At 31.5% G+C, this 25,676-nt stretch overlaps 1 protein-coding gene and 2 long non-coding RNA genes across 5 annotated transcripts; 1 reads left to right on the forward strand and 2 right to left on the reverse strand.

The window, feature by feature from the left end:
* Positions 1-1,654: 1,654 nt before the first annotated feature.
* LOC114411564 lies at positions 1,655-3,468 on the reverse strand. The gene is made up of 3 exons (XR_003666485.1): positions 2,351-3,468; positions 2,139-2,267; positions 1,655-1,980 (listed from the first exon to the last, which is right to left on the reverse strand). It is a non-coding gene; the product is annotated as an uncharacterized LOC114411564 (long non-coding RNA).
* Positions 3,469-9,578: 6,110 nt separating this feature from the next.
* On the forward strand, positions 9,579-15,584 carry LOC114413264 (diacylglycerol kinase 2). Its single transcript, XM_028377554.1, has 8 exons — positions 9,579-9,882; positions 10,536-11,651; positions 12,403-12,778; positions 12,852-12,928; positions 13,395-13,514; positions 13,626-13,790; positions 14,744-14,881; positions 14,963-15,584. Exons 2-8 carry the CDS (start codon positions 10,566-10,568, stop codon positions 15,113-15,115), a joined length of 2,115 nt encoding a protein of 704 aa, XP_028233355.1. The 5' UTR covers positions 9,579-9,882; positions 10,536-10,565; the 3' UTR covers positions 15,116-15,584.
* Positions 15,585-19,568: 3,984 nt separating this feature from the next.
* Positions 19,569-22,015, reverse strand: LOC114413265. Of its 3 annotated transcripts, none has more exons than XR_003666886.1 (2): positions 20,436-22,015; positions 19,569-20,278 (listed from the first exon to the last, which is right to left on the reverse strand). It is a non-coding gene; the product is annotated as an uncharacterized LOC114413265 (long non-coding RNA). The 3 variants fall into 3 exon arrangements; XR_003666885.1 differs by having other exon boundaries at positions 19,569-20,314; XR_003666884.1 differs by having other exon boundaries at positions 19,569-20,265; positions 20,436-22,000.
* Between the last annotated feature and the right edge of the window lie 3,661 nt (positions 22,016-25,676).

Raw genomic sequence — 25,676 nt, forward strand, 5'->3', positions numbered from 1 at the left:
TGCCTTTTCATTGTATCCACAATTTTCTATTTTTCTGTTCTGTGTCATACATACTAATACTAATTTAGTAATTTCAAATTCCCGGTTGGATCATGACATTGATGGAGAAATTTTTTAGTGGAACAGCATACTACGATATTGATATAAATTAGGGATATTTTTACTATTTTTGCACATGTTCATGAATACCCCCGTGCAATAGATAATCATTCTCATTTTAAGAAGAAAAAATATAGATTGAGTATCATAATTATTTTGGTAGTATATTGAGCTCGTTTATTTTTTTGGAAAAAATGTTTTTTTAATAAAATAAGTAATTTTTTATGTATTTGTTTAAACTATTTTTACTTTTAAAAAATAACTTTTTACTTTTTTAAGAAGTAAATCTCATTTTCTTGTTTAAAAAATATTTTTTCTAAAATCACTTTTTTAAGTTTAAAAAAATGGCCCATTTTTTTTATTATTAAACTTTGTTTTTCACTTCAATATTTGATATAAAAAATGGTTGTATTGAATGTTGATTAAGTCATTAAAGTGAAAATTTAATTTTAAATGAAAAATAGTATAAAAAAATACTTATAATATCACACTTATTTTTACCCTTTTAAATAGTATGTCAAGCACATTGCCAAAAAAGGTTAATTTTTACCTAGCATTTGCATGGTTATTCTATAATCTGAATATATAATTTGTAACTTCGTCTCCAAAATTTCCTCAATAAATCATAGGATATTATTTTTTTATTGACAATAATTAGTTTGTTAGTTTTTTTATCAAGAATATCAATTAGAGAGATTCGACCTGTAATATTTTCTCTCTTCCTTCTTCCTTTACTTTTTTTTAAAATTAATTACTGGGTCAATCTTATACCCCCATAAGATATTCACATAGGATGAATTAAGACTAATTTATTTTTATTCTTAATTAACCTGAAATTTTAATGGGGATTAGTTGAGGTAGAAATTAACCTGATCAACGTTAGATAAAAGTTATTAAAAATTAAGGAACTTAACTTTTACAAAAGAAAAAAAAATAGTAGTGTGCTGATTAATAACGTAATCAACAACATGTAGCGTGCTTATTACAAGTGATTCTTTTTTTTTTCCCTCTTCTATGGTAGTGATGATTCCGGAGTTGTTAAACTTATAATCCGGCAAAAATTTCTGTCCATAATAATATAGTTCGCTCGTATAAAAATTCATAAATTGATTTACAAATAATTACCCTCTATCTATTGAGAGAGCAAATATTTTTTCTTCCCCAACCAAAAAAAGGGATTTTCTTCTCCTGAAAATTTATTTTATACCCAACCATCAAGCTGAATTATCGAATTTGTCATTCACTTGAAATTAAAAACTACCATCCCCTTCCTCCTTTGTTTCTTGTCGCTCTCCCTTCCTTTTGCCGCGATCTTTCCTTCTTCATCTCTCCGTTTATTTTTACTTGTTGGTGGTTTCTTCTCACCGTCGTAGTGAGTACCTATTTTTCTATGAAGTTTCAATTTTTTTATGTAAGAGAATTCGTATAATTCATACAAATTGTTAATTATAGCTTTATTAAACAACAATTAATCAAAATATCCCTTGGTATATACTCCATCTTGTTGCAAAAATATGCTCATATAGTAAATCCGAACTAAAAGAACCCACAAACCTAATTAATCATCTTGCTTTCTTTTTGGATTCACACTTCCAGGTTCACAATATAGACTTTATGTTCCTACCCGAAATTAATATCCTTGACAAAAAAATCAGAAGCAACCATAAAAAAAAATGTCTTCCTAGCATTTCTTGTATATTAAATTTGTACAGACCAGCCTACTCTCCATTTGCACAGTGGAGAATTTATGCGACTAAAATGAATTAAGAACAATTTAAACAGGACAATGAAACCGGAGAACACTTGCTCAGAAGAGAGTTTGCAAGTTTGCAAAATGCAATCCAAAACAAGTGTTTGCATAAAGTCGCACAGTAAGCCACCCTGAAACACAAAATATGGCACGAATTATTTATATAAGATTTGAACAACTTCAAGACTTGCTTAGAGCTGGTAAGAAGAATGAAATTAATGTGGTTTGGTTAGTTGCTAATATAAATATACTCAAATTCAATTTGCCATGAATATTATATTATATATACCTTTTGCACACGACCGGAAAATGCAACCAAACGACTCTTGATGTGTATTACACGTTCAAGATTGAGTGTGCTAAGTTGAGAGGCCAATGCATCTAAAGCTGGGTAAGCCTCTTCCTCCAATGTTGAAGTCTAATATTATAGACACAAAGTCATACAACTTATTATACAAGCAAATAGAATTTACTATCATCTGGACCTCAGATTCAAGGTACCTGCAAGCAGATTCAATACATGTCTCGAGTGCTCGGAACTCAAAAGGTAACTGCTAAGGACCTGCTGGTGCCATCTCTGAATTTACTTGAAACGCATCAGAGTCCTCCTCAGATGTTTTCACAGGCGAATCATTTTGGGAATCTTCACCACCATCGCTAGAGGTCTTTGCTTCGTTACCACCACCCATCCCATTGCTCATGTGTAGTCAAGTTTAATATCATGACCATGCATGCGCATATGATATTTTTTAATAATATCTAAGACTACATTACATATATTCTTAGGAGGAAATTATATCATCTTCAAATCTAAATTAACATTATTAACATGCTAAAAACTGATAATTTATCATGAATCATAAGTTTAAACTTCAAAATCTCTTTACACTATCAAGCATGCATGCCTATTTATACTTTTTTCATGCCCAAATGAAACTTTAATTTAGATTTGTTTGTTAATTTTTTCTGGGTGCTTTAGAGATTATAGGTGCTCACCAACCCACTAAATCAGAGAACAATCCCAAAATAATCCCGCTCGTGGTATATGGTTGAAGAAATTTGTACGTACTTTTGTTCCTTAATTAAAGAAGCTCAAATAAATATATTTTTTTGTGAACTCCAGCTACGATAAGTTATTAATTAACATGAACGTACATATTCAATGATGACGAGTGGTGTTAAGGTGAGGGAAAATGGAAGTACGTACCGGGGAGGGAGTTTGATGAATAAGACGGGTGTGAAGGTCTTGAAGGAAGCGAAGAAAGAAAGGGTTGGAGGAGTTGATCATGAGAACCTCGGTGGCAGTGATGATTCCTTTGACGTGTTCCAAGTTGACAACAATGGGTCTTTGGCGTCCTAGGATGGAAGAAGGGTGAGACAGCATGGGATCGAGGACTCTACGGTCACGCGCCGGCAACCCGGTTCGCCGCGTTATGGAGTGCTTCCCAACATCATCTAGGCGTGCCTCTCCTGTCTCCGACGACACCACCATCCAACTCTTCACTCCCCACACCCTGTCGCCTCATCATTCTCTTCCTCTACTTTGTGTGTGCCTCAACCTACCCTTAACATTAAATTAAAAATCTCTGTCAAAACTTACCCACTCCTAATAACTCAGTCGCCAAAACCTACGCGCACTGAACTTTTATTTTACGTTCGTTTGATTTGATGATAAGATTTCTCAACCCAAATTCCAATCTCTCTTATTTATCATTTTGTTAGTGTAATTGTTATTTACACCTTCCAATTTTACTAATATATATACATCCTTTTATATAATTTTTTTTAAAAATATAATTTTTTTTCATAAAGTCAATTTTTACCGAAAAAAAAGACAAGACACCAATTGCTCTTAGTGGTTTTACTGTTTGGGATAGTTCATGACAATAACATCTAGTTGGAGGAAGCATAAGAGCTTGGTTACATTTTTTGTTTTCGTGAAAATTTTACTTCTCAACCAAAGGTGCAACTTCACTAGCAAATGGATAAAATTTCAGTGATTACTTTACCAAAAAGATTTCTAACACTCTGATTAGAATATCGATGCATCCACAAAATTATCTGCACATAACTTCTTCTAGAATCTCATGGTATCATCTTTTGTTAGGTTTTATTCTAAGTAAATCAAAAAATAAGTATATATTAACACACCAAATACAAAACAACTTAAAAGCAATTTGTACCTTTTTTTTTTCCTTTTGGACAATACTTTTCAAAATGTGATAAATTGTTAATAGTTTTGGAAACTAATTTTTGGAATGTTAAAAATTGAACACTTTCCGAAGTGTATATAGTTTCAAGAAAAATGATATGTTTGTGTATTGTTTAGGGTCCACAAAGTATATGTGTTATGCTACGTGGCACGCTGAGACACACATCAACCTTTCATGTCAGTCCTAGTCCTGACACGGGAACACAAACAATCAACCCTTAACAGTCACATTTCTCAACCGACAGGTTATCTTTAATCTCTTATTATTTGAATACAATGTCATCTTTGTATCTCTCGACAAATATTCAATTATCTACAAAGCTACACATTGCAAGTAACAATTATCTACTAGCTTTTATCTCTAAGCTATACATTATCTCTAAGGTTATCTATAAATCACCGGTTATTATCCACAAGTAAGTAATTATTTGCAAGGGTTGTTACGTCATTGTAACAACTCCTATCAACAAAGATTCGCAACTCCCTCTCCATTCTATAAGTATCAGGTTTCCTTGTCCTCTCAACACACATTCATCTGCGCACAACAAGCACACAAATACATTCATTCATACTCACACACACTTGCTCACATGTGCATACATTCTCATACTTACTCTCCTAACTCACATATACTTGCTTGAGTGTTAGAGTCTTTTATTTGGCAGGTCCCCTCTCTTGTCTTCCTAACAAAGGTCACTTTCTAGTTGACGTGGAAAGTTCAGGAGTTTACCTTGACCACGTCCACGCCGACGTGTCCCAACTCCAAATTTTGATAAGTATAGTTTGAAAAAAAAATATAAATGAAAATAGGTATATTAGTAAAATTGGAAAAGGTAAATAACAATTCCTTTTAATTAGTGGTGTCATTTGTTTTAGACACTTGGCCCACTATAATAGCCAGGACTTTTTAGTACACCCAAGGCTTTTACTTATTCAATATTCTTTTTACCTAATTGCACCCCCAATTTTAAATTATACCTAAATTACCCTTCACATATTATAGCTTTCTTTTTCCTCACAACCTATTTCTCCTAAAGGACTTCACACCCCGTGGACCTACACCCAACTTCATCTATGTTCGAAGGTTGTGTCCTCTTTGTGGTGGTGGTTGATCTGTAGTAGTCCTCTCCACCACCGCCTAATAGTTAATATCTTTTCATGAACGTTGTTATTTTAAATCTCTATTGTATTCATCCTTTTGCATAGTTCCAGTGAGGTTGTCTCTGTTTAATTACTATTTTAGGTGCATTCTTTTGGTTTTTTATTACTTTTTTTTTTCTAGATTATGTATTCCAATGAGAGAGCTCAAAAACTTTCAACTCACACAACCCACTTAATAAGGGGTTGGGCTAGAGCTTAAGGTTAGCCAACGGACAAGTTATATTTCGAAATTTTTTTTTTCTTAATTTATTAAAAAATATATTTTCAATTAATCTAATCCAATTTATACTGTAAATTCTAATATAAATTAAATAGGTGTTATAAAAATATTTAATGAAATCAAATTAATTGTTTATTCCTTAAGAAAATATAATTCAATCCACAATAAGTCTTGAATTGGCAAAAGAAAGAAGTTGCGATCTTTTGTTATATAGAGTCTACTATTTAGGGTGTTAAATATTGATTATATTATAATTATGAATATTTGAAGTTGTGTAAAGTCTTGAGTGGTTGGTTCAAGTGATATATGCTTGACTTCTCTCAAACAATTAAGATGCTTTATTCGAATTTGTGTATGAATTTTTTTTCCAGTTAAGTTGGTGTTACTCTGCTGATATGAATGTTCTCACCTTCAGTATAATTATCATCAGTGGAAGATTCTCGTAGTTTAAAAAAAAAATGTTCTCGAATATATAGTATATGCTTTTGTTTATTATATTTATTACTTGGAAAATTTTAATTTTTTTATTATCATTATATACATTATATTATTTATCTAATTTCAGTTTTCAAGAATAAAAATTCATTTAAATATATGATCATACATTTTCTTTTAAAAAATCTACCATTTTTAACATTAAATATTTGCTTGAATTTAAATATTTAAAATTACATTACATAAAATTCATCTAAGAATAAAGTCCTTTTCGAACCAATTTATGCTTTCTGAATAAAGCTACAACTCCTATCGGCCAGAAGAAAGTAGTACAGGTGTAATTTTGATGGCTTGTGTCGTGCGGAGGAGGATACTATTAAAGATCAATATTATCATCCGTTAACTACTTCACTATTCCATCCATATTGGTATTGACGTTTTTGGTAATAATAATTAATTTTGGAATTTTGTAAATCACATTTTTTTAATAATTAGCTCGAATAGACAAATAACCGCTGTCTTCTCTTTTAATTAATCATGAGATGACCATCATATTTTTCCGTCCATCAAGTTCTTCACAAAAGTTGATTATCATCATGTCCAATTATCAACTTTCAAATTTTTTGATCAGTTTATCAACTTTCAATTAAAGTTGTATTGAAATTTTGGAACCAATTAATTCGTTTCGATCACAACAAATTTGGAAACGAATGTATCATCAAAATAAATTTGTTTCTATTGAAGTCATTTCACAACATTTTTAACACAATCTCATTTACTCATATATTATGCATATATTAAAAATTACTCCGTATATATAAAAAAATTATTAATTTTTATAATAATTATTTTAAAAACCTTAACAACAATAATCTTAATAGAATCGGACTGCCAGCAGGTTGTATCAGCAATCCACAACAAGAAATTAGATGTATCAGAATTCGGGATCATTGTTTCACAGTGTCGTAGAATCCTTAACAATTTTACAAACTTCAGCTTTTGTTTTATAAGGCAACAAGCGAATTGGTTGGCTAGAGCTTCAGTTTTTTCTTATGTTGGTCCCTATCACTTCGGTGATTTACCATCTTGTATTGTGGATTAAGAGCATGTTTGGATATAAGGGTAAAAGTGTTTTTGAGAATTTTTTTTTTATCAATAAAGTTTTATATTTTTAGTTGAAAAACTTTCAAAAATACTTATAACTGGTATCTAAATAGGTCTTAAGTGTTATTCGAAATAATGAGTATGCTCCAATAAAAAAGCAAAAATAGTTTTAATTAATTAATAATGATTATGTTTGATAAGATATTTTAATTAATTTAAAAAAATTACTAGCTGAAAAATATCTTTAATTATTTAATAAATGAGTATTTTTTATTAGTTTGTAACTTTCTTTTAAAGGTTACTTGAAATAATTTTTTCAAAACATTAGTTTCTAACTTTTAAATTTTTATATTTTTTTTTTATTTTTATCATTAATGTTTTTATTCAATTTCTTATTAGTTATCATTTTTAAATAAATAAATTTTATTATTTTTCTATCATATTATATTTTTTAATTACTTTAACCGTTAGTTTTATAAAATATTTATAATTTAATAAATTAATTTTTTAATTTTTAGATATCAACTAACATTTCACCTTTCAGTTTTGTGACACGTAACCAATGTATAATATTGTAAACTAAACATTCATACACATAAATATATATTAAAATATATTTTTCTAAAATAACAACTTTATAATATAAAAGGAATAACTCATATTTTTCTTTAAATTATAATTTATAATTAACACATAGTTAACCATGCAAATATTAAAAATAACTTTAAACGAAAACAACTTTTAATGGAGAGTTCGATCAACTTTAATTTAAAGATCTCACTGATTATTTTATGGATATCTAATCATAAAAACACACCTCAATTTTATGACTAAACAATAGTATTTCTTTGAATTGTCTTCGGAAAGATATGATTACGCGTTTTGATATAAACTTTAATTTCAGATGAACAATGAAACTATAGTTATGGGAGAAGTATAATTACAAATTCACCCCATAATCTGTTATATATGCATGACCAACCCTTGTTACTGTTTTGTTCCGTAGTTATGCATTGAGATCGCTAAGTCATCCTTACCCACCTAATAATTAATGATGAAAAAAAATATTGATTTTCTATATATACATATACAAAGATATTTGTGACATGAATACAGATTTGAGTTAATATTATTTTTTTTACTGTGGATTTAAGAAATTCATCCAATATATTCATGCCTATGGTAGAATCAACTTCTGGGGTAACTCTTGTATATATCCAGAGATATTCGGCAAGTAAAGGTTAATTTCGACAATTTATCAGCAAGGTTATTAAAGTATCACTTGGCGTGGGAAAGTGAAAAAGTATGGAAGCTAGTGGCTAATGATTCACATATATGTAAAATGCCTGGTATTCCAAGCATGAAGCACAGGGTACTAGTTGTATGGTTCATCTAAAACAGAAAGCTTAGCTTATACCAAAAAGTCATCACATTCTGAGCATCACATCCATAATCCATTATTGTGAATTGTGATCCCGAACAAAGTCATACCAGAGTCATTCCTAATAACTAGAACATTCATTCACGTTAACTTTTAAAGGTCACATCGAGGAAGAGACCATGTTAGTTGGGGGGAAATTAGATACGCCGTGGCATGATTTTCTTAAAACAAATATATATATAAATATAATTTTTCTAAAACAGATATATTAAATTTTCTTGATGTCACTTGATATATATTTATTTTAATTATATTATATAAGTAAATACTTATAATTATAAAATTTACATACTAAATTTTACCTTTGTAATGCACGTGCTGAATACTAGTAGCTTCTAAAAACGCATTTATTTAAGGATGAGAATTAAAATTTATAAAATAGAGACAGACATATTCAGTTTTTAGATAAGATTATTTTTAAATATATATAATTTAAAAAAATCATTGAAATATAATTTAAAGATAATATAAATATAAAAGATAAAAGAGATAATAGATTGAATTTGATGAAAAATTAATAAAATCATATATAAGGATAAAAGAAGAGAAACTTAAAATAATTGAAGAAAATATTATTTGAAATATTTATAGAAATATTGAAAAATGTATTTTCAAAGAAAAAATATAAAGATAAAAAAGAGTAGTTTAAAATAATATTTTTTTAACTATTTACAAATTATAAAAATAATGTAAAATGTACTTTAAAAAAAATATAAATACTTAATTTAATCCTTAAAAAGTGTAATTTGTTGACATATAAATCTTTCTTTTATCTTTGAAAGAGTAAAAATGTCACCATATCAATCCTTTCATTAAATTGGATAATGGATTCTAACTTTGAGATTGATATGACATCATTAAATATTATGAAATAGAATGTTGAGTTAGTATGATTAATTTGTCATGGAAATATGGATGAATTATTTTGACATTTTTAAACATTGTTAAAAAAGATATTATCTATCTTTGTCTCTTGTTAGCATGAGGATTGATATATCGGTATTTTTACACTTGCAAAGAAAAAAAAAATATAGAGACTCATATATATCAATAAATTATACTGTATTAGGAAAGTGAGTGAGGAGTATAAAATTGCATGGTAGAAGGGAAGGGACAAAAAGGTAAATAGAAGGAAACGCGTCTCCCATTGGTATGTTCCGGTGAATCCAACAGGGGAAGCGTGTTCATTGCGCCATGGAAATCCCGCCCTTTTCCCGTTTCTCTCTCTCATCTCACTGCTTTTCCCTTTTCATTACTTTTTGATCGAGTAAGGTGAAAAGGAAGGAAGAATGGAACGTTGAAATTTAAAATCTGATTAATGATATATAGGAATTGTATTTGTATTAAACTTTACTTGTTCGGAGGGGAAGAAGAAGAGAAGGGTTGCAACTATATATTCTATTCTGTTAAGCTCCAAAATCAAAATTCCCTCTCTAACCTAACCTCCATCCTCCATTCAGGTTTCACTCCAATTCCCCTCCCTGTTTCATTTTCATCGTGTTCTGTTCCGTAGATCTAATCTCTCTCATCGTTTTCTCACAATTCCGTTTCTTCCTTCCTTCATCTTATTTCTAGATTCCTTCCTAAGCTGCATTTACAATCACTATCAAAAGCGTTTTTCCGATTCATCTCGCATTAATTCTCAATCCCGTCTACAATTTTAAGCCAGCACCGCGCATGCCCTAGAAATTTATTTTTGTTTTCGTTATTAATTATGCAATTTGTTTCCGAGTTTAATTGCTTCTGCTTTTTTTGCTTTTTGTTTCTACGTGATATGATTTAGGATTAGGGAATGATGTAAGTAAGTAAATGTATCCTGATTTTTCATTTAGTTTGCCAGTTGAATTTGGTTCAATTTATTCATGTCTTTTTCTTGTGTCAATTTTGTGTTTCTCATCAAGCTAGTGAACTCCGTTTCGGATTTTCTGTTTTGTATTTTTCTGTACTGCAACTGTTCAATCATGCTTTGCTGCCCATACTTGCTATATTTTTTATGTTCTGTCTATTAATTGTTGCCAGTCAGTCAGTTAGATAACTTTTTTTTTCTTCTTTCAAAAAACAATAATTTTTATCCATTGCAATGTGTGACAGTTTGGCTTGCATTGTTATCCAGGTTTTATGTTTGTCGGAAGAGTTCAATCAAATGAGTTTAACCATGATAGATCTGGGGATTTCCTTTCTGAGGTTGGTCACGAGCCCTGATGCATCCAGTGCATCTATTTTCGGATGGCTGATAACTGGATCATTTGGACTAATGGCTGTGATATATGCTGTTCTCAAGTGGCAGCGAAGGTCCTCATTAAATTGGATTAAAGCTGCAGCAAGAGAAAAGAAGAAAGTTTGGAAAAAGTTTAAAGTTCCGCTATCGGAGCATTTGTGGGTGGAAGATTTTACTTATAGGGAACAGCCATCCACTTGTTGTTTCTGCTTGACTTCCCTTTGGCCTTCTCAAAATTTAGGTACAACAGCCTCACCGCGTACTCCTCTCCATCGTTGCTCTGTTTGTGGTGTCGCAGCTCATTTCCTTTGTTCTCAGTTTGCAGCAAAGGATTGCAAATGTGTGGCTCAGGCTGGTTTTGGCCATATTCGACATCACTGGTCTGAAAGATGGGTTGATGTGGATGAAAATCATGAGATGTCTGCCTTCTGTTTTTACTGTGACGAGCCATGTGGTGTTCCGTTTGTTAAAGCTTCTCCTACCTGGGATTGCCGCTGGTGTCAGCGCCTCATCCATGTGAAATGTCATAACAAATTGACTAGAGATTCTGGTGACTTTTGTGATTTGGGTCCTTTGAGGCGAATTATCCTTTCTCCTCTTTGTGTCAAACAAGTTGACGAAGATAAACAAGGAGGACGACTAAGTTCTATTATAACCTCTTCTGTTAATGGCCAGATTAGAAAGCGGCGTAATCGCAATAAAAGTTTAGGTGGTTACAATGCTAATGGTAAGTCAGATGGTTCCTCGATTACTGATGCAACATTATTGGAGTATGTGTTGAATGGTCTCCACTGGAATAAGTTCGGTGATGAGAAGCTTTTTGATCTTGTGAATAATGGTAGAGTATTAGGAAATGGTTTAACTGCTACGCCTAATCAAATCAAGAAATACACACTGGTTGGTTTGCCACAAGATGCAAGCCCACTTTTGGTCTTCATCAATGCCAGGAGTGGTGGGCAGCTTGGGCCTTCTCTTCATAGGAGATTGAATATGCTACTAAATCCTGTTCAGGTGATTTCTTTGTCTTTGATACACAAATGTTTTTGCTTTTAATTGAAGTAATGACATCTGTTATTAAGCATGTTGCAGATATATCTTTTAGATTTTTTTATTAAGTATTGATATCAAGTGCAAATTGTCTAATCATGAAATTTTCTCCTAACTATTTTACCTTGTACACTTGTGGCTATTTTTTGAATCCATATAATTCCTAATTATGAAGATTTGCAGGGTATGTTATTTTAAACCGTTCATTGTTCGTGAATTTTTAAACTTTAAAGTAATCCAAATGTTTTGGTGTTGTACTAAGCATTTAATCTTTCTTAATGTTCAAACTTTTTTTGTTTTGGTGAATTTCTTAAAGTTAATAAAAAGAAATAGAAGTTCTCATGTAGACAAAAGGAAAAAAAATGAGAAATTCAACACATGTTAAGCATAGTTGTGTTTTTTCCTCCATTCATGCAATGTGAGAAATTCAACACATTATGTTTTATCGAATTGTTATCTTTCAATTTTCTCGTCAAATAGAACTTTCTGTTGGTTTTCCCCCTTGAAATTCTTGTCTTTTTATAGTGGATATTTGTATGACAATACAGATTAATGTTTCATAGAATCCTACTAACAACTCTTTAAGAGCAAGCTATCTATGATTTCCCCCCCCCCCCCCCCCTTTCTTTAGCATTACTTGTCTAGATATAGGTAATATTTTTCTTCCATGTCATAGTCTCAATGGACATTTTCTGCTTTGGTTATTTTACTGTAGATATTTGAATTGAGTGCTTCTCAAGGCCCTGAAGTGGGCTTGGAATTCTTCAAAAGTGTACGATATTTTAAAGTGCTGGTATGTGGTGGGGATGGCACTGTTGCATGGGTCCTTGATGCTATAGAAAGACACAATTTTGAGTCACCTCCTCCTGTGGCAATTCTTCCCCTTGGCACCGGAAATGATTTGTCCAGGGTACTTAACTGGGGAAGAGGCTTCTCTACACTTGATGGACAAGGCGGATTGACTATGCTTTTGCATGACATTAGCAATGCAGCAGTTACTATGCTAGATCGCTGGGAAGTAAAAATCGTAGAAGAAAGTTCTGAAGGAAAATCAAATAAAGTGAAAACTAAATCTATGATGAACTATCTTGGTAATACTCTAAAACAACAACTACCTGCAATTGTTTCTTAAAAGTTACTGACATCTTCAACCTGCTTTTATAGGCATTGGATGTGATGCAAAGGTTGCATATAAATTTCATATTACTCGAGAAATAAATCCTGAAAAGTTTTGTAGTCAGGTAGAAGTTCTCCCTTCCTTTATGTATATCATTGTAAAATATTCAATCGTGTTAGTCCATGTCAGTTGTCTGGTTTTCTTAAATTTCTTTCAACGTACTTTCTTTAAACTACCATTGCAAGACTATGTAATATTTTATAAAAATTACACTGCCGGTACATGCTTATAGGCTAAGCTTATTCTAAATTGCTCTTGTTAGCATTAGGAATTTAGGATGCTAAATCTAGTTGACTGAAATAGAAACCTATTGAGACTGATTCTTTTAATTTTTAATTTTATTTTTTTATTATAATTCATAATGACAACCAGGAGAGACCATGGTGAGGATTAGTGGATGGTCAGCAAGTATGGGTGTTATTATTTTGGCTTCTTTTATCTAGGGTATTTAACTTGTGTACAATCCATTCACTGCTTCCTTACCTAATACTTTTGGGTTTGTTAATCTCCAATGATAATTCTGTCAACAGTTTTTGAATAAATTGCGATATGCAAAAGAAGGCGCAAGGGATATTATGGACAGAACTTGTGCTGACTTGCCATGGCAAGTGTGGCTTGAAGTTGACGGGAGAGACATTGAGATTCCTAAGGTTAATTGCTGATTCTGATAATTATTTTCACATTAAGAAATTAATGTTTTGAATATTGTGTCCTCTATATTATGGGTAAAGAATCATTCCTTAATCCTTTCTTTCATACAGGATTCTGAGGGCTTAATTGTGCTCAATATTGGGAGCTATATGGGTGGAGTAGATCTTTGGCAAAATGGTTATGAGCATGATGATGATTTTCGTCTGCAATCCATGCATGATAAAATGCTGGAGGTGGTATGCGTATGTGGTGCATGGCACCTAGGAAAACTTCAGGTATAGGATATTTGAATCTTATGCACTTCTTAAATATCAAATCAAGTATTTATCATGATATTGATATTGTTTATTAAAATTATTCTACTGGACTACTGGTTGAAAACTAAATCACAAAAATATTTTTTTCTTATAAACTAATGATGTGAATACATTTAGGTAGGTTTTTGAGGTATTCTTTATTTTTTAAATGATATAAGTTATATATGTAGTTTAGTCATTAAAGAAAGTAATTCTAATACTGATAGTGCCAAACTGATTCAAATTTTAACAATCTAAAAGTTAAAGGTATTCACAGGTTTGGTCATTCCCATCTCTTCTTAATTAATGAAATAGGTCTAAATATGGAGCCTCTGTATCAAGATTTTATTTTATTTTGTATCCTTACTCTATATTGGACTCGGTGAAAACAAAACAAGACCAAGCTCCATAAAGGTAGAGTAGCCCTCAGTTAAGACTGGAATCACAGAGAATGCCAGAAAAGAAAGAAAAAAATTATTGAAATTCTTCAGCCACTGAATGACTGAATATTCCACCCTCCTAAAACTTCTCTACCTTAATTCTTGCCTAAACCTCTTACCCCTCTTCCTCACATTTATTCCACCTTCTGGTGGTAATTTCCAAATCGCTCCACTCATTCCCCCCATCCCCCCTCTTCATACTGCACCAGCTGTTTGGGTTGTTAAAAACCTTGTCTTCTGCTTATAATACTCCTATCCTGCTGGAACAAAATTGTTTCCTGTAAAGGATATCAGCAGTCTCTACCATAAAAACTTTTTTTTATATAAAACCTTGTCTGTTGAAATGATTACTTTAGATATTGTAGAACACCTATTGCAAAAGAGATTAATGTATTTGTACATTTATTTCACTTTGCAAGCTTATAAAACAGATAAAAGAAAATCTGAAGTTCATGGTAAATTAGTAATAACAATGCTTGATTTACTGTATAGGTTGGACTTTCACAAGCAAGAAGGCTTGCTCAAGGTAAAGCCATCAAGATACACTGTTCCAGTCCTTTCCCAGTTCAAATTGATGGGGAACCGTTTATCATACAACCAGGATACTTGGAAATAACACATCGTGGGCAGGTAATGGCATGCTTTCAAGTTTTTGTATAAATTTCACTCTTGTATGGAAGTGTTGATATCATGGGGTTCTTATATATTCAGGCTTTCATGTCGAGGAGGACTTCTGAAGATGAGCCTAAAGGACGAGCATCTGCAATTATGACAGAAGTATTACTAGATGCGGAGTGCAAGGGCATTATTAATGCATCTCAGAAGAAAGCTCTTCTTCAAGAGATGGCCATCAATCTTTCATAAAGATCCATCTCTGGTTCAGTTGTCCATGCATGGGTTTTTGACTTTTTGCCCTCTAAATCTAATCATTTTTGTAAAATCTTGGAAATAGAGATACAAAGATCTATACTCATCCACGAAGAGTGAAAAGTGTTCGGCGGCGTGGTTAAGGTTTCCGTTTACTGTTGTGTTTGTTGCGTCTAAATTTAATCATTTTTGTAAAATCTTGAAAATAGAGATACAAAGATCTATACTCATCCACGAAGAGTGAAAAGTGTTCGGCGGCGTGGTTAAGGTTTCCGTTTACTGTTGTGTTTGTTGCGTCTAACACCCCAAGCTGTGTATATTGTAACCGGGCCAAATATAATTTCATGAAATCCTTGTACTTGTACTGTTGTTACCACTGTAATGAGATCTTTTCTGGGGAAAAAAATGTTCAAGAGTGCTCTTAGTGCATTCAAAAAGTAAAAAAAAAAGTCTTTGATATTTAAAATTCTTCTAAATAATTCTGTTTAGTATACTACTGTATTTTAAATGTGTGGCAAATGTCCTCACGGCACGACATAAAAAATTGTGATGATATTAAGAAATCTTGTTTGAGTTGGATAGAATGATTATTAGTTTTGTTAACATTGAGTATTGATATTAGGAAAATAAAAGTAGAAAGTTATGATTAACAAAATAAAGAGTAAATTATTCTTCCTTTCTTGAGTCGTATAAGGGTTATACTGTACTCCCTCTCAAATTTAAAACATACACTACAGCTTGCCCCTTTCTTGAAGGTGTTCCAGCTCATCTAGTATTACCCTGATGAATTATTGCAGTGGGAGGATATGGGTTCAAATGCAAGTTTGGTGGCCATTAAATAAAGGGTGTTATTATTGGTCCCTCCACAAATTACTCTTGGCCCCTACTAAGGGATTGAGACTTTTTTATTTCAAAAATATTCTTTTTACGAAATTACGATTCCATTACAAATCAATTTTTGCTCCTCTTACCCACAACGGAATCACGATTTTATTGTATTTTTTTTAACTTTAATCATAACAACAGAATCATGATTCGTTGTTATATTTTGTGGCACCCCTAACAAAATAAAATCACAATTTCATTGTATGTAAAAGGGGTGAAAATCGATTTGTAACAGAATCACAATTCCGTTGTGGGGTTTGTACAACAGAATTGTAATTTCATGGGAAGAGTATTTTTGGAATAAAAAAAGTCTCAACCTCTTAATAGGGGCTAAAAACAATTATCATGCGACCAATAGTAATTCCTTAAATAAAAGGCTTTGCATGGTGGCGAATGGCAATCAAGAGTGGGTCTCACAAGGTCAAGTTTGGTGACGCTTCCACTCTTTTCAACTTTAATGACTGGCCTCTTTGAATAGAAAGAAAGTAAGGGCTTCTTTTTACACACCCCTCGTTTCTCTTTCTCTTCACATTGCTTATTCTTTTTTGTTTGACAAAATATTTATAAAAAAACTAATTTCCATAATATATTTTTTAAAATTTGTGACCCATTACTGCAGCTATATTACAAAAACTATTCTATGTAATTTATGTAATGTGTGGAAAAATTACCTTTCAAAAACTAGTTTTTGTAATGTACTCTCTTTGTTCTTATAGATAAGTTCATTTTTTTTAATCTCTTTTATAAGATTTATTTTTTAGTTGTCTGTTGCGTTAATTATTTTTTTATGATATATATTCTTATTCTCTCTCCAAATATTAATTACTCATAGGTGATAAGTAATTAAGTGGACAGAAATGAAGGATGAAGTTAGAAGAATAGTAACTAAATAAATTGCTTTTCTTAAGGAGAGGAGGGAGTACAAAAATATTACAAAATGAAAATTAGTTTATGCAATGTATAAAAATTTACTACATTATGGAAATTAATTTTCTTAAGTGAAAATTACGGAAACTAATTTCTGTAAAATTTGCGTAAAGCGGGAAAAAAATTTGTGATGACCCAAGTAGATTTGAAAGAAAAGAAAATTGAGAGAAAAATGAGAAATGGGTGCAAAAGAAGCAGGGTGCATATGGTGGGGTGTGTGGGAGGGGTGGAGGTGAGAGAAAGAAGGGGGGGACTATGGATGGGGGTGATATGTGGGAGGTTATAAGGAAAAGAAGAGGGTGAAGGTGAGAAGGAAAAGGGGTATTTTAGAAAAATAAAAAAACAAAAAAAGGAGGGAGCGAGTGAGGAGAAAAAAAGGAGGGATGCAAAAAGAAACCTACAAAATATGGTGAAGGGTAATTAATAGTCTAATACTCAATGGGTGTTTGGTTACGCGTTTGTGAGTCTTAGACGCGTGTAAGTTCGGTGATCTATATAGTACTTTTTGTGTCTTTTCTGTATATTACTATATTTGACGTAAAAACTATTATAAAGGCAGGTACGTAATGGAAGCGCGATCAAACACCCTCTTAATGTAAGAGCATCTCCATTCCTAGAGGGAAACTTTCTAGCTGTCATAGAATTTGTGTTTGCAAAACAAAACAACAAAGTAATTAAACTAATTTAACAGCTAGATTTGATTACTAAATATTTTTAATTTAATCAATTAATTTCAGCCTTTAACTAACTTTTTTAATTTTGAACTAGTAATTTATTTACTTATTCTTTTCCAAACACAGCCTATGTTCTATCAAAACAAAAACCATTAAAACAACATAATAGTTGGCTTGTTCACTAGTAACCACGTACGTTTATCTTCTTCGTGGAAAAGAGAACCATAAGATATTATTTTCTAAAACACATAATTTGGTTTTCTGTATACTGAATAATTTGGGCCTCATGAACCAATTAACTTGTTGTCTTAACCAGTTTTGTTAGGAATATATATACTAATTCTTTTTCATTTGAAAAAAAAATGAGAAGACTCTAATGAACAATGCAATACAGTCCTTTTAAAATTAGAAAGGTATTTCTTATATTTTCTAATAAAACACACGCACATAAAAGTGTTTCGTTTTTATTTAAATACACATTTCAATTATATTTGACAATTCAAAATAAATTTCATCAACATCAATTTGCAAATTTAGAACTAAATGTCCACGTAAAAAAAAATACATATTCAACTTTTTTTTAAGAAGAATTCAACAGCTTGTTCATTTCGGGTTTCGACGTCATCAAGGTGTTATTTGTATTTTATAACTTCTAATTAAACATAATCAGACTAAGTTTATAAACGTCATTTTATTTCCTTCCCATAAGTCACTTTTTTCGTAGGCATTTTTTTACACGGTCAGACACTAAATGAATGTAGGAGACTTCTTTCAGCAGAGATTGAGTTCACCATATTGTAGGAAACTAATCCTTTTGTTAAACCAAAGTCACGCCGATATGCATCTTTGCCCTCTATTTAATATATACATATATTTTCTCAATGTATACTTATAATATGAATGTATATGTTGACAGTAGAATTTACTTCGAGGGTTTTATGTAATATCAAAATGTGTTTGCACCAAAAAATGTTTGGTATAGCTAGTTAAGTGGGGTTAGGGAGGACTTTAGATGTGTCTATCAGTCTGAGAATAACAACATTACGCATACATTGTTTGATCCCAGAATCTTCTAAAAGTCATGTTTGATCCTTGGGTCGGGTGGGTTATACACAAATCGCTTGGATCAGTGACGAAGAAACAACTTGCACAAGTGTTAAGCTTATGCCACCTGTGTATTGGATTAAGACACGTGCCATTAATGGGTTCAAAACAAAAACGAATGAAGACATATATGGCCACTCTAGTACTATATTTCCCTTTCCAAACCTCACTAAGAAAGAGGGATGAAACATGATGGCACCCACAAAAATTGCATATCGATCTTCAATTCCCTTCCTTTCATTGTTTTATCCTAACCAAACAAATGATGACCCAAATCATTTTCTCTTCTTTTTATCTTTTCCCTACTATGTGTGCATACCAATTAATAGAAGAGAAATAGCTTGGAGTTCAAAAGGGAGAAAAAGGATCGATAAAGGATCGATATTCAAAACTCCTTTGATACATCACCCAGGAAAAGCACTGTTCTTTATGCCGTGGCATCTAATAAAAAAGAAAAAACTGGCCGAATAATAGTAGAGAGATATAAATTGAATGCTTCGTCTACGTACACATGAAAATAAAGCTATGAGCTTAAATAATTATAACAATTATAAAATCAAATTTTGGTATTTTGAAGAGAAAAAAAGTGGTAAGCGAAATACGCATGTTTTTCACTATATTCTTAAGTAAATTAACATCACATAATATTATTTTGAATTTGTTTATCACTGGTATAACGCATGTTTTTCACTATATTCTTAAGTAAATTAACATCACATAATATTATTTTGAATTTGTTTATCACTGGTATATATTGTTGTGAAATTTTAAATGTTTTAAAGATTTTGTTGCTGGCTAGCTAGCTGACAGTGTAGAAAAGCTAGCAGCTAGCTCAAATGATAATAAATTCATGATGAAGCTGTCAACAATAAAGGAGTGCAATTGTTTCACTTCTTTAAAGAGACCAAGGTTGTCATGAAACGATGCCCAAGTAGCTGTGTCTTTCTCTCAGTTTCATTTCCCAAGAAACACCAGATACTCTATACATTTATTTACTCTCTCTCTCTCTCCCTACAATGCTTTTCAATTTCAAATGCTAAAAGATCTCATCTCACTATTACTATTTCTACTATGACTCCACAAAAAGGCAGCATATGAAGCTGATATTGCTTATCCAACTTTTCCAGAGATGGTTTCTGCATTTTCAACAACTTTAGAAGCTCCATAAATACATTACACTAAAACACACATATCAGACACATAATAATAATAATAATAGAATAGAAGAAGAGAAGCTCTACTTTTCTCTTTCTCTTTTTCCAGGTTTAATTATGCATGCAGCTAGATGCACACATCTGAGTCGTCATGATAATGGAAGCTGGCAATGACATGGTGTGATCATAGATCATAATCATATAGTATCTGTTTCTCTAGCTAGCAAGAGCGACATAGACAGACACATAGATCATAATCCCTAGCTAGCTTCTCCTGATTCTCACTTCTTCTCGTTAACTGTTCCAGCACATCTCTTATTTCATTTCTCTTTCACATGTATATGCATCAGCAACTTCAGCATCTAGTGAGTGCATGCCTTCAACACTCATCACTGTCATTTCACTACACAACAAAACTACAATAAATTCAACAGTGCATCATGTTTCGAAACCTGACATCACACACATAAATATTTTTAGACTCATTTGAAGGTGTATGTTGTATGATAATTAATTTAATAACTCATTAAATACATATTTATTACTTGCTTTACTGGGTAACTGTTAATTTACCTGAAGTACATTCTTTCAGATGTTGATGAAAATGATGGCAAGTCTTTTTCCCAAGTAAAATTATGAAGTTGGCTTCCCTATAATTTTCACCGGCCTGAAAACAGGTTAATTGACAGAAAGCTGAAACATTATTCAAAGCTGAAAGGACTTTAGAAGAGGGATGTTAGAAAGACCTAAGAGGCATAGCAGCTAGTTGCAGATAAAGAAAAGAATTTCACATATGATAGGTTTTCACTATTGATGCTTTCATTCAGCTTTCTTGTCCACGTGAAATAAACATTCCCGCAGGTCTGAGGGCCTGTGATTAGCCAACTTATTTGTTAATAATATATTTTCATAGGTATCTTATCTCCCTAAAATCTTAATCTTAAATTAATACGACACCAGAAAACTAGACAGATTTGCTTTGTGCCGGTGAACATGCTTCTCTCTCTCTCTTGAGTGAATGTATGAGAGAGAAAAATAGGGAAACACAAAGAAGCTAGAAGTCATTTTGAAAAGATAACCGTTTGTTTAAAAAATATTATTACATCCAAAAATTAATAGATTTTCAAGCATGGACTAATTCTTCATAGAAGTGCCTTCAAATTAATGATGAAAACTAAAACTTTTCAATTTTCTCTATTTTAGCCACACACACATATGTAAACAAATTGATTCATTCATCACTAAAGTTCTAGCTTGGGATTTGGGAGAAGGTAGCATATTCACACGCGTAATATAAACGAAGGTAATGAAAATACAACCTTTACAAAACAAGATTGCCACCAGTGAGTTGAAAATTCTGACCCTGCAAAAACAAACTGTAAAAAGAGCTTTTTTGTTGTTGTTGTTGTGTGTGTGTGCAAATTGAGAGAAAGATGAAAGGAAGAGAAAGCCTTACCATAAGGGCATGCAAGAAAGATATGAAAATGGAGAGAAAGAAACTGAAAGGAATAGAAAACAAAAGTTGGGTGGGGGGAATGAAGCCTGGTCCGAGAATCATTTTTTCTGTGTGTGTGTTAAGAGGGTAAATTTCCATTGGAAACTTTCACTGATCTCAGTACTCTCCTCTTCCTCCATGACCTCGAGCCAGACAACATTCCTCTCAACCTCACCTTTGCAAGGAAACATCTCAAGTTCTCAACCACACACATGACGTGTGTGTAGAGAGATCCTTCAAAATAAAGAGAGAAGCTAGCTAGGTACGTAGCTACACCTATGATCTTGTGGTTTGAAGTTTGAAGTATAAACAAATGAAGGAAGTACTTTTGAGGGGAATGAAGCCTGGTCCGAAGCCTTATAGTTCCATCCACTGTGAACCTCCTTTGTGAAAAGCCTCGAGCCAGCCAACATTCCCCTCAATACCAACCCATCTCAACACAACACCCTTCAAAACCCTAACCCGCATTATATATAGCGAGCCCATGTGATGTGAGTGAGATGAGAGAGAAAAACCAAGCACTGACTCACTTACCACACTAAGTGTGCTTTTTAGCCACCCATTCAGATGTTCCAAAATTAGGCTTATGCAAAACGGAACTTAAACTCTAACTACTCATGAGCTGTAAGATAAGAATATGATAAACAAAAAACAACAAACAAAAGCAAAGCATCGTACGTAGTTAACTCATCACCACAAAAGACGGAGAAATTCTTTCAACAAACAACATCCAAGTGACTTCGATTTGTTTCATGTCACGAGATTTACTCAAATTTTACTAAATTCAGTTACCTAAAGTGAGCGCACACAGTTAAATTCATCCACACCCACTTATGTAACAATGCTACTATAATAAATAATTTATAGGATTTAATGTTGGCTAGCGAGAGTAATTTTATTTTTAATTTAAAAGATGTAGGGTTTTTTCTTATACTGTAGTATGTTGTGAGAATGACCTGATGGTGCCGGTCAACCAACCGACCCGTTACCTGCTACCAACAGTTGCTACTAGTCAAACACAGAACAAGACAAAATGAGGAGTATTTAAAATACACTTGACACGAGACAAGTATGCCTTTAATGCGATTCTTTCATCATTGCCTTATTATTTTAGCCTTTGTTATCCCTACTTTCAAACTCCTCTGTACGATACTTTACCCGCACGGCCACATCATATCACAATCACATACGCATACTTCCTTCCTTTCCTTTTCACTTTTCTTCTTCTTTAGCTTTCTAGTTTCTATATCTAATTACGGGTGAATTCTGTGGTGATTTTAGAATAAGATACTCTTGTTATCATATCTTTGTTATTGCAGTGATTTTATACTCTATCCGCAACTCTGTTTACTATACCTATCAAGATTTTAAGAAATAAAACAATACTATTAATCTATAAATAATTAAAGTAGTATTCTTTATTTAATTTTTGAAGTTGCTAGGCTATAATATTAAAAATACAATTATCTAGAGAAAAATCTGTACACTCGCTCGTTAGTTTAACGTTAAATATGTAATAGCAAGAATGATGGTGTAGACCAGAATTTCTCCACCCGACCTGTATGGTCTAGTTGAGCTAGAGAAAATAGTCTCAGCCTTTTGTGCTACACAAGTCTCGTCAATTATTGGACTCAACAGAAAAATTATGAGTCTCTAATTCTTTTAATAATAAAAAATATAAGTTAAATGTTATTTTTATGTTTTAAAATTTTTATTTTAATCTTTTATATTTTAAAAAATTTCATTTTGATCTATTCTTTTTATTTTTGTTAACAAACATTAGTATTATATTAATTTCAAATAGTGTGACTAAAAATATAAAAAAATTCAAAATTATTGTCATGTCATCAAATTTGAAGTTTGTCACCATTGTCATATCCAATGTTTATGCTCTATGTTGGTGTTGGGTCATGATGTGACTAAAGGGTGGCGCAATGGTGTTGTTTGGTGATGAATGTTGTAAATCTAATTTATTCATTGATGATGGTTATAGTGTTGAGAAGACTGTACATCTTAGTGGACAATTTTATTGTTGATAACTATTAATTATGAGTATATTTTGGGGTTAAATTATACAGGAATTTGTAATTTTTTTCTCCTAATTTTTCCTTTTTGAGCAAATAATTATTAAATTAACATTATTTAAGTTTTTTGCAAAGAATGTTAAAAGTGATAAATTTAGGATGCTTAGTAAGTAAAATAAAGCCCAAAAAAATATGATAACTCAGGAAGGCATGGCTAATTAAGGAAAGCAATGCTAACTAAGGAAAACAGATTAATTAAGGAAAGCAGAATACTTAAGAAAAACAGACTAATCAAGGAAAACAAATTAATTCATGAAAGTAAAGACAAACTTAGCGCAAGAAGTTTGTTAATCTGCATCTATAAAAGAATAAGAGAAAAGAAGAAAAAGACACACCAAAAATTCAAGAGGATACAATTCTTTATAGAATGTAAAGGCTAAAAGAAGGAGAAACAATCATTAGGAGTCATTCTTTTCCTTCATTCCATTTCTTATCTTTTTTCCTTTTACTAAATATTCCCTTCGTGCAATTGTAAAGCCTCCATGACAATGAGAGGTTAAACTCCATTTGTTGGAAACTTGACTGCCAACTACTCTTGATGTAATTTTTTTTCCTATCTATTTATGAATATTACATTTGTATTATTTTTTCCTGTGCTTAATATTATTGTTTGTGGTTTGATCACCCATTTGCATGATAAGTTTTAAGGGTAGCGTTGAGAAATATTATTTTCTAATAGAACTAGCAAAGGATATCTAAATAAAGTTATCACTAGAAATAAGTTGATATTTGTCTAGTCTGTTATATATTTTTATTCTTAATGTAATTTACTATTTTAAAATTAGGCTCTTTCATGCGGATGACCAAAGTTAGAGTATACAAGTAGATACTTGTGTAAATTGAAATAATTATAAATAGAGAAAAATCATTAACATTACATCAATAATCCTGGTAGGCTAAGTTCTCAACATTTTCATCTTCTAAATTTTCTTCAACAATAATATTGGATTTTCTCATCTTTTATGTCTTTAATTAATTAATTTAAATTTTTATTTAATATCTCCTCTTGTTTGATTTAATTTTTTGCCAATTTAAATTATTGTTTTTCTCATAATTTTTCTTTAATTTTTTTTACTAATTAAATATTCATCTATCTAAGTACAAACAAAATTCATATGGATATAATACTCGAAATTCTATTTTAACTTTACTATTTGGAATGAATTGATATACTTGTCAATTCATTAACAATTGTTTATGTTGTGGTTATGTTGTTTGTAAAAGAAGATCAAGAAAGTTAGAAAAATAGGTGGTTGGATAGATTTTAAAAAAATAGGAGTATTTTTTGCTGTTATTATTTTAAATTGATTATTTTAAAATTTAAAGTTAATGACACAATAATGTTTGTCAATAAAAAATAGAAGAAATTCTTAAAATGAAACTTTTGAAAATATAAAATATCTAAATAATTTTTTTAAAATTTAATGTATCAAAATAAAATAATATTAAATTATAATGGATCAAAAGTAACATTTAATAAAAAATTTAAGTAGGCATGACTTTATTTTCGCAAAACAATTGGAGGAATATTTTTTGAGAACTCATTCATTCTCCCATTATAAGTACTACTACTTTTATATTTATTTATTCGCCCCATTTTTGTTGAAATAGTATTGGAATTAAAGGTAGTTTACATATTATATAAAAGCATTTTATTTTACTAATAGCCTGAGCGATTAGCTTAAAATGTTTCTAATAAATGGCTTTGTATACCGTGCTTTATTGTCACATTTAACTCCATCCATTGGCAGCCACATAAAGGACGTTAATAAATACGTATTGTATGTATGTGCGGGTTAGCATGCTAGAAAAATAAAAGATTGATAGGTGTGATGACATGCTCATATACAGATGCGTCGTCTTGCATAAGAATGTTTGCAATGGCATGTGAGAGAAGTATATGTAAAAATAAGTAAAATATACTATATTAATTGTACGTAATAATTTAACTAGAGAAAAGACGTGGGCGGAAGAGAGTTAATATTTTATCTTTTAAATTTGCAAAGAAATGGGTTAATGAGCAGCATACAATTAGTTAGTCTATTTACGGTACCTAAATACCATTAGAATTTCATGTGGGGCAGATAAAAACTATCATAAATAGGGCCAGATATACACGTCTGACTCAACCAGTGTCATGTCTAATGTCTAGCTTCTTATAGGTCATCTCATTTTACAGTTTCAAGAAACTAACGATCCACTGGGTGAGTTGTAATATGTATTTTCCCACATTAT

This window comes from Glycine soja, chromosome 5 (genome assembly GCF_004193775.1).
Source record: "Glycine soja cultivar W05 chromosome 5, ASM419377v2, whole genome shotgun sequence".
NCBI lineage: Eukaryota > Viridiplantae > Streptophyta > Magnoliopsida > Fabales > Fabaceae > Glycine > Glycine soja.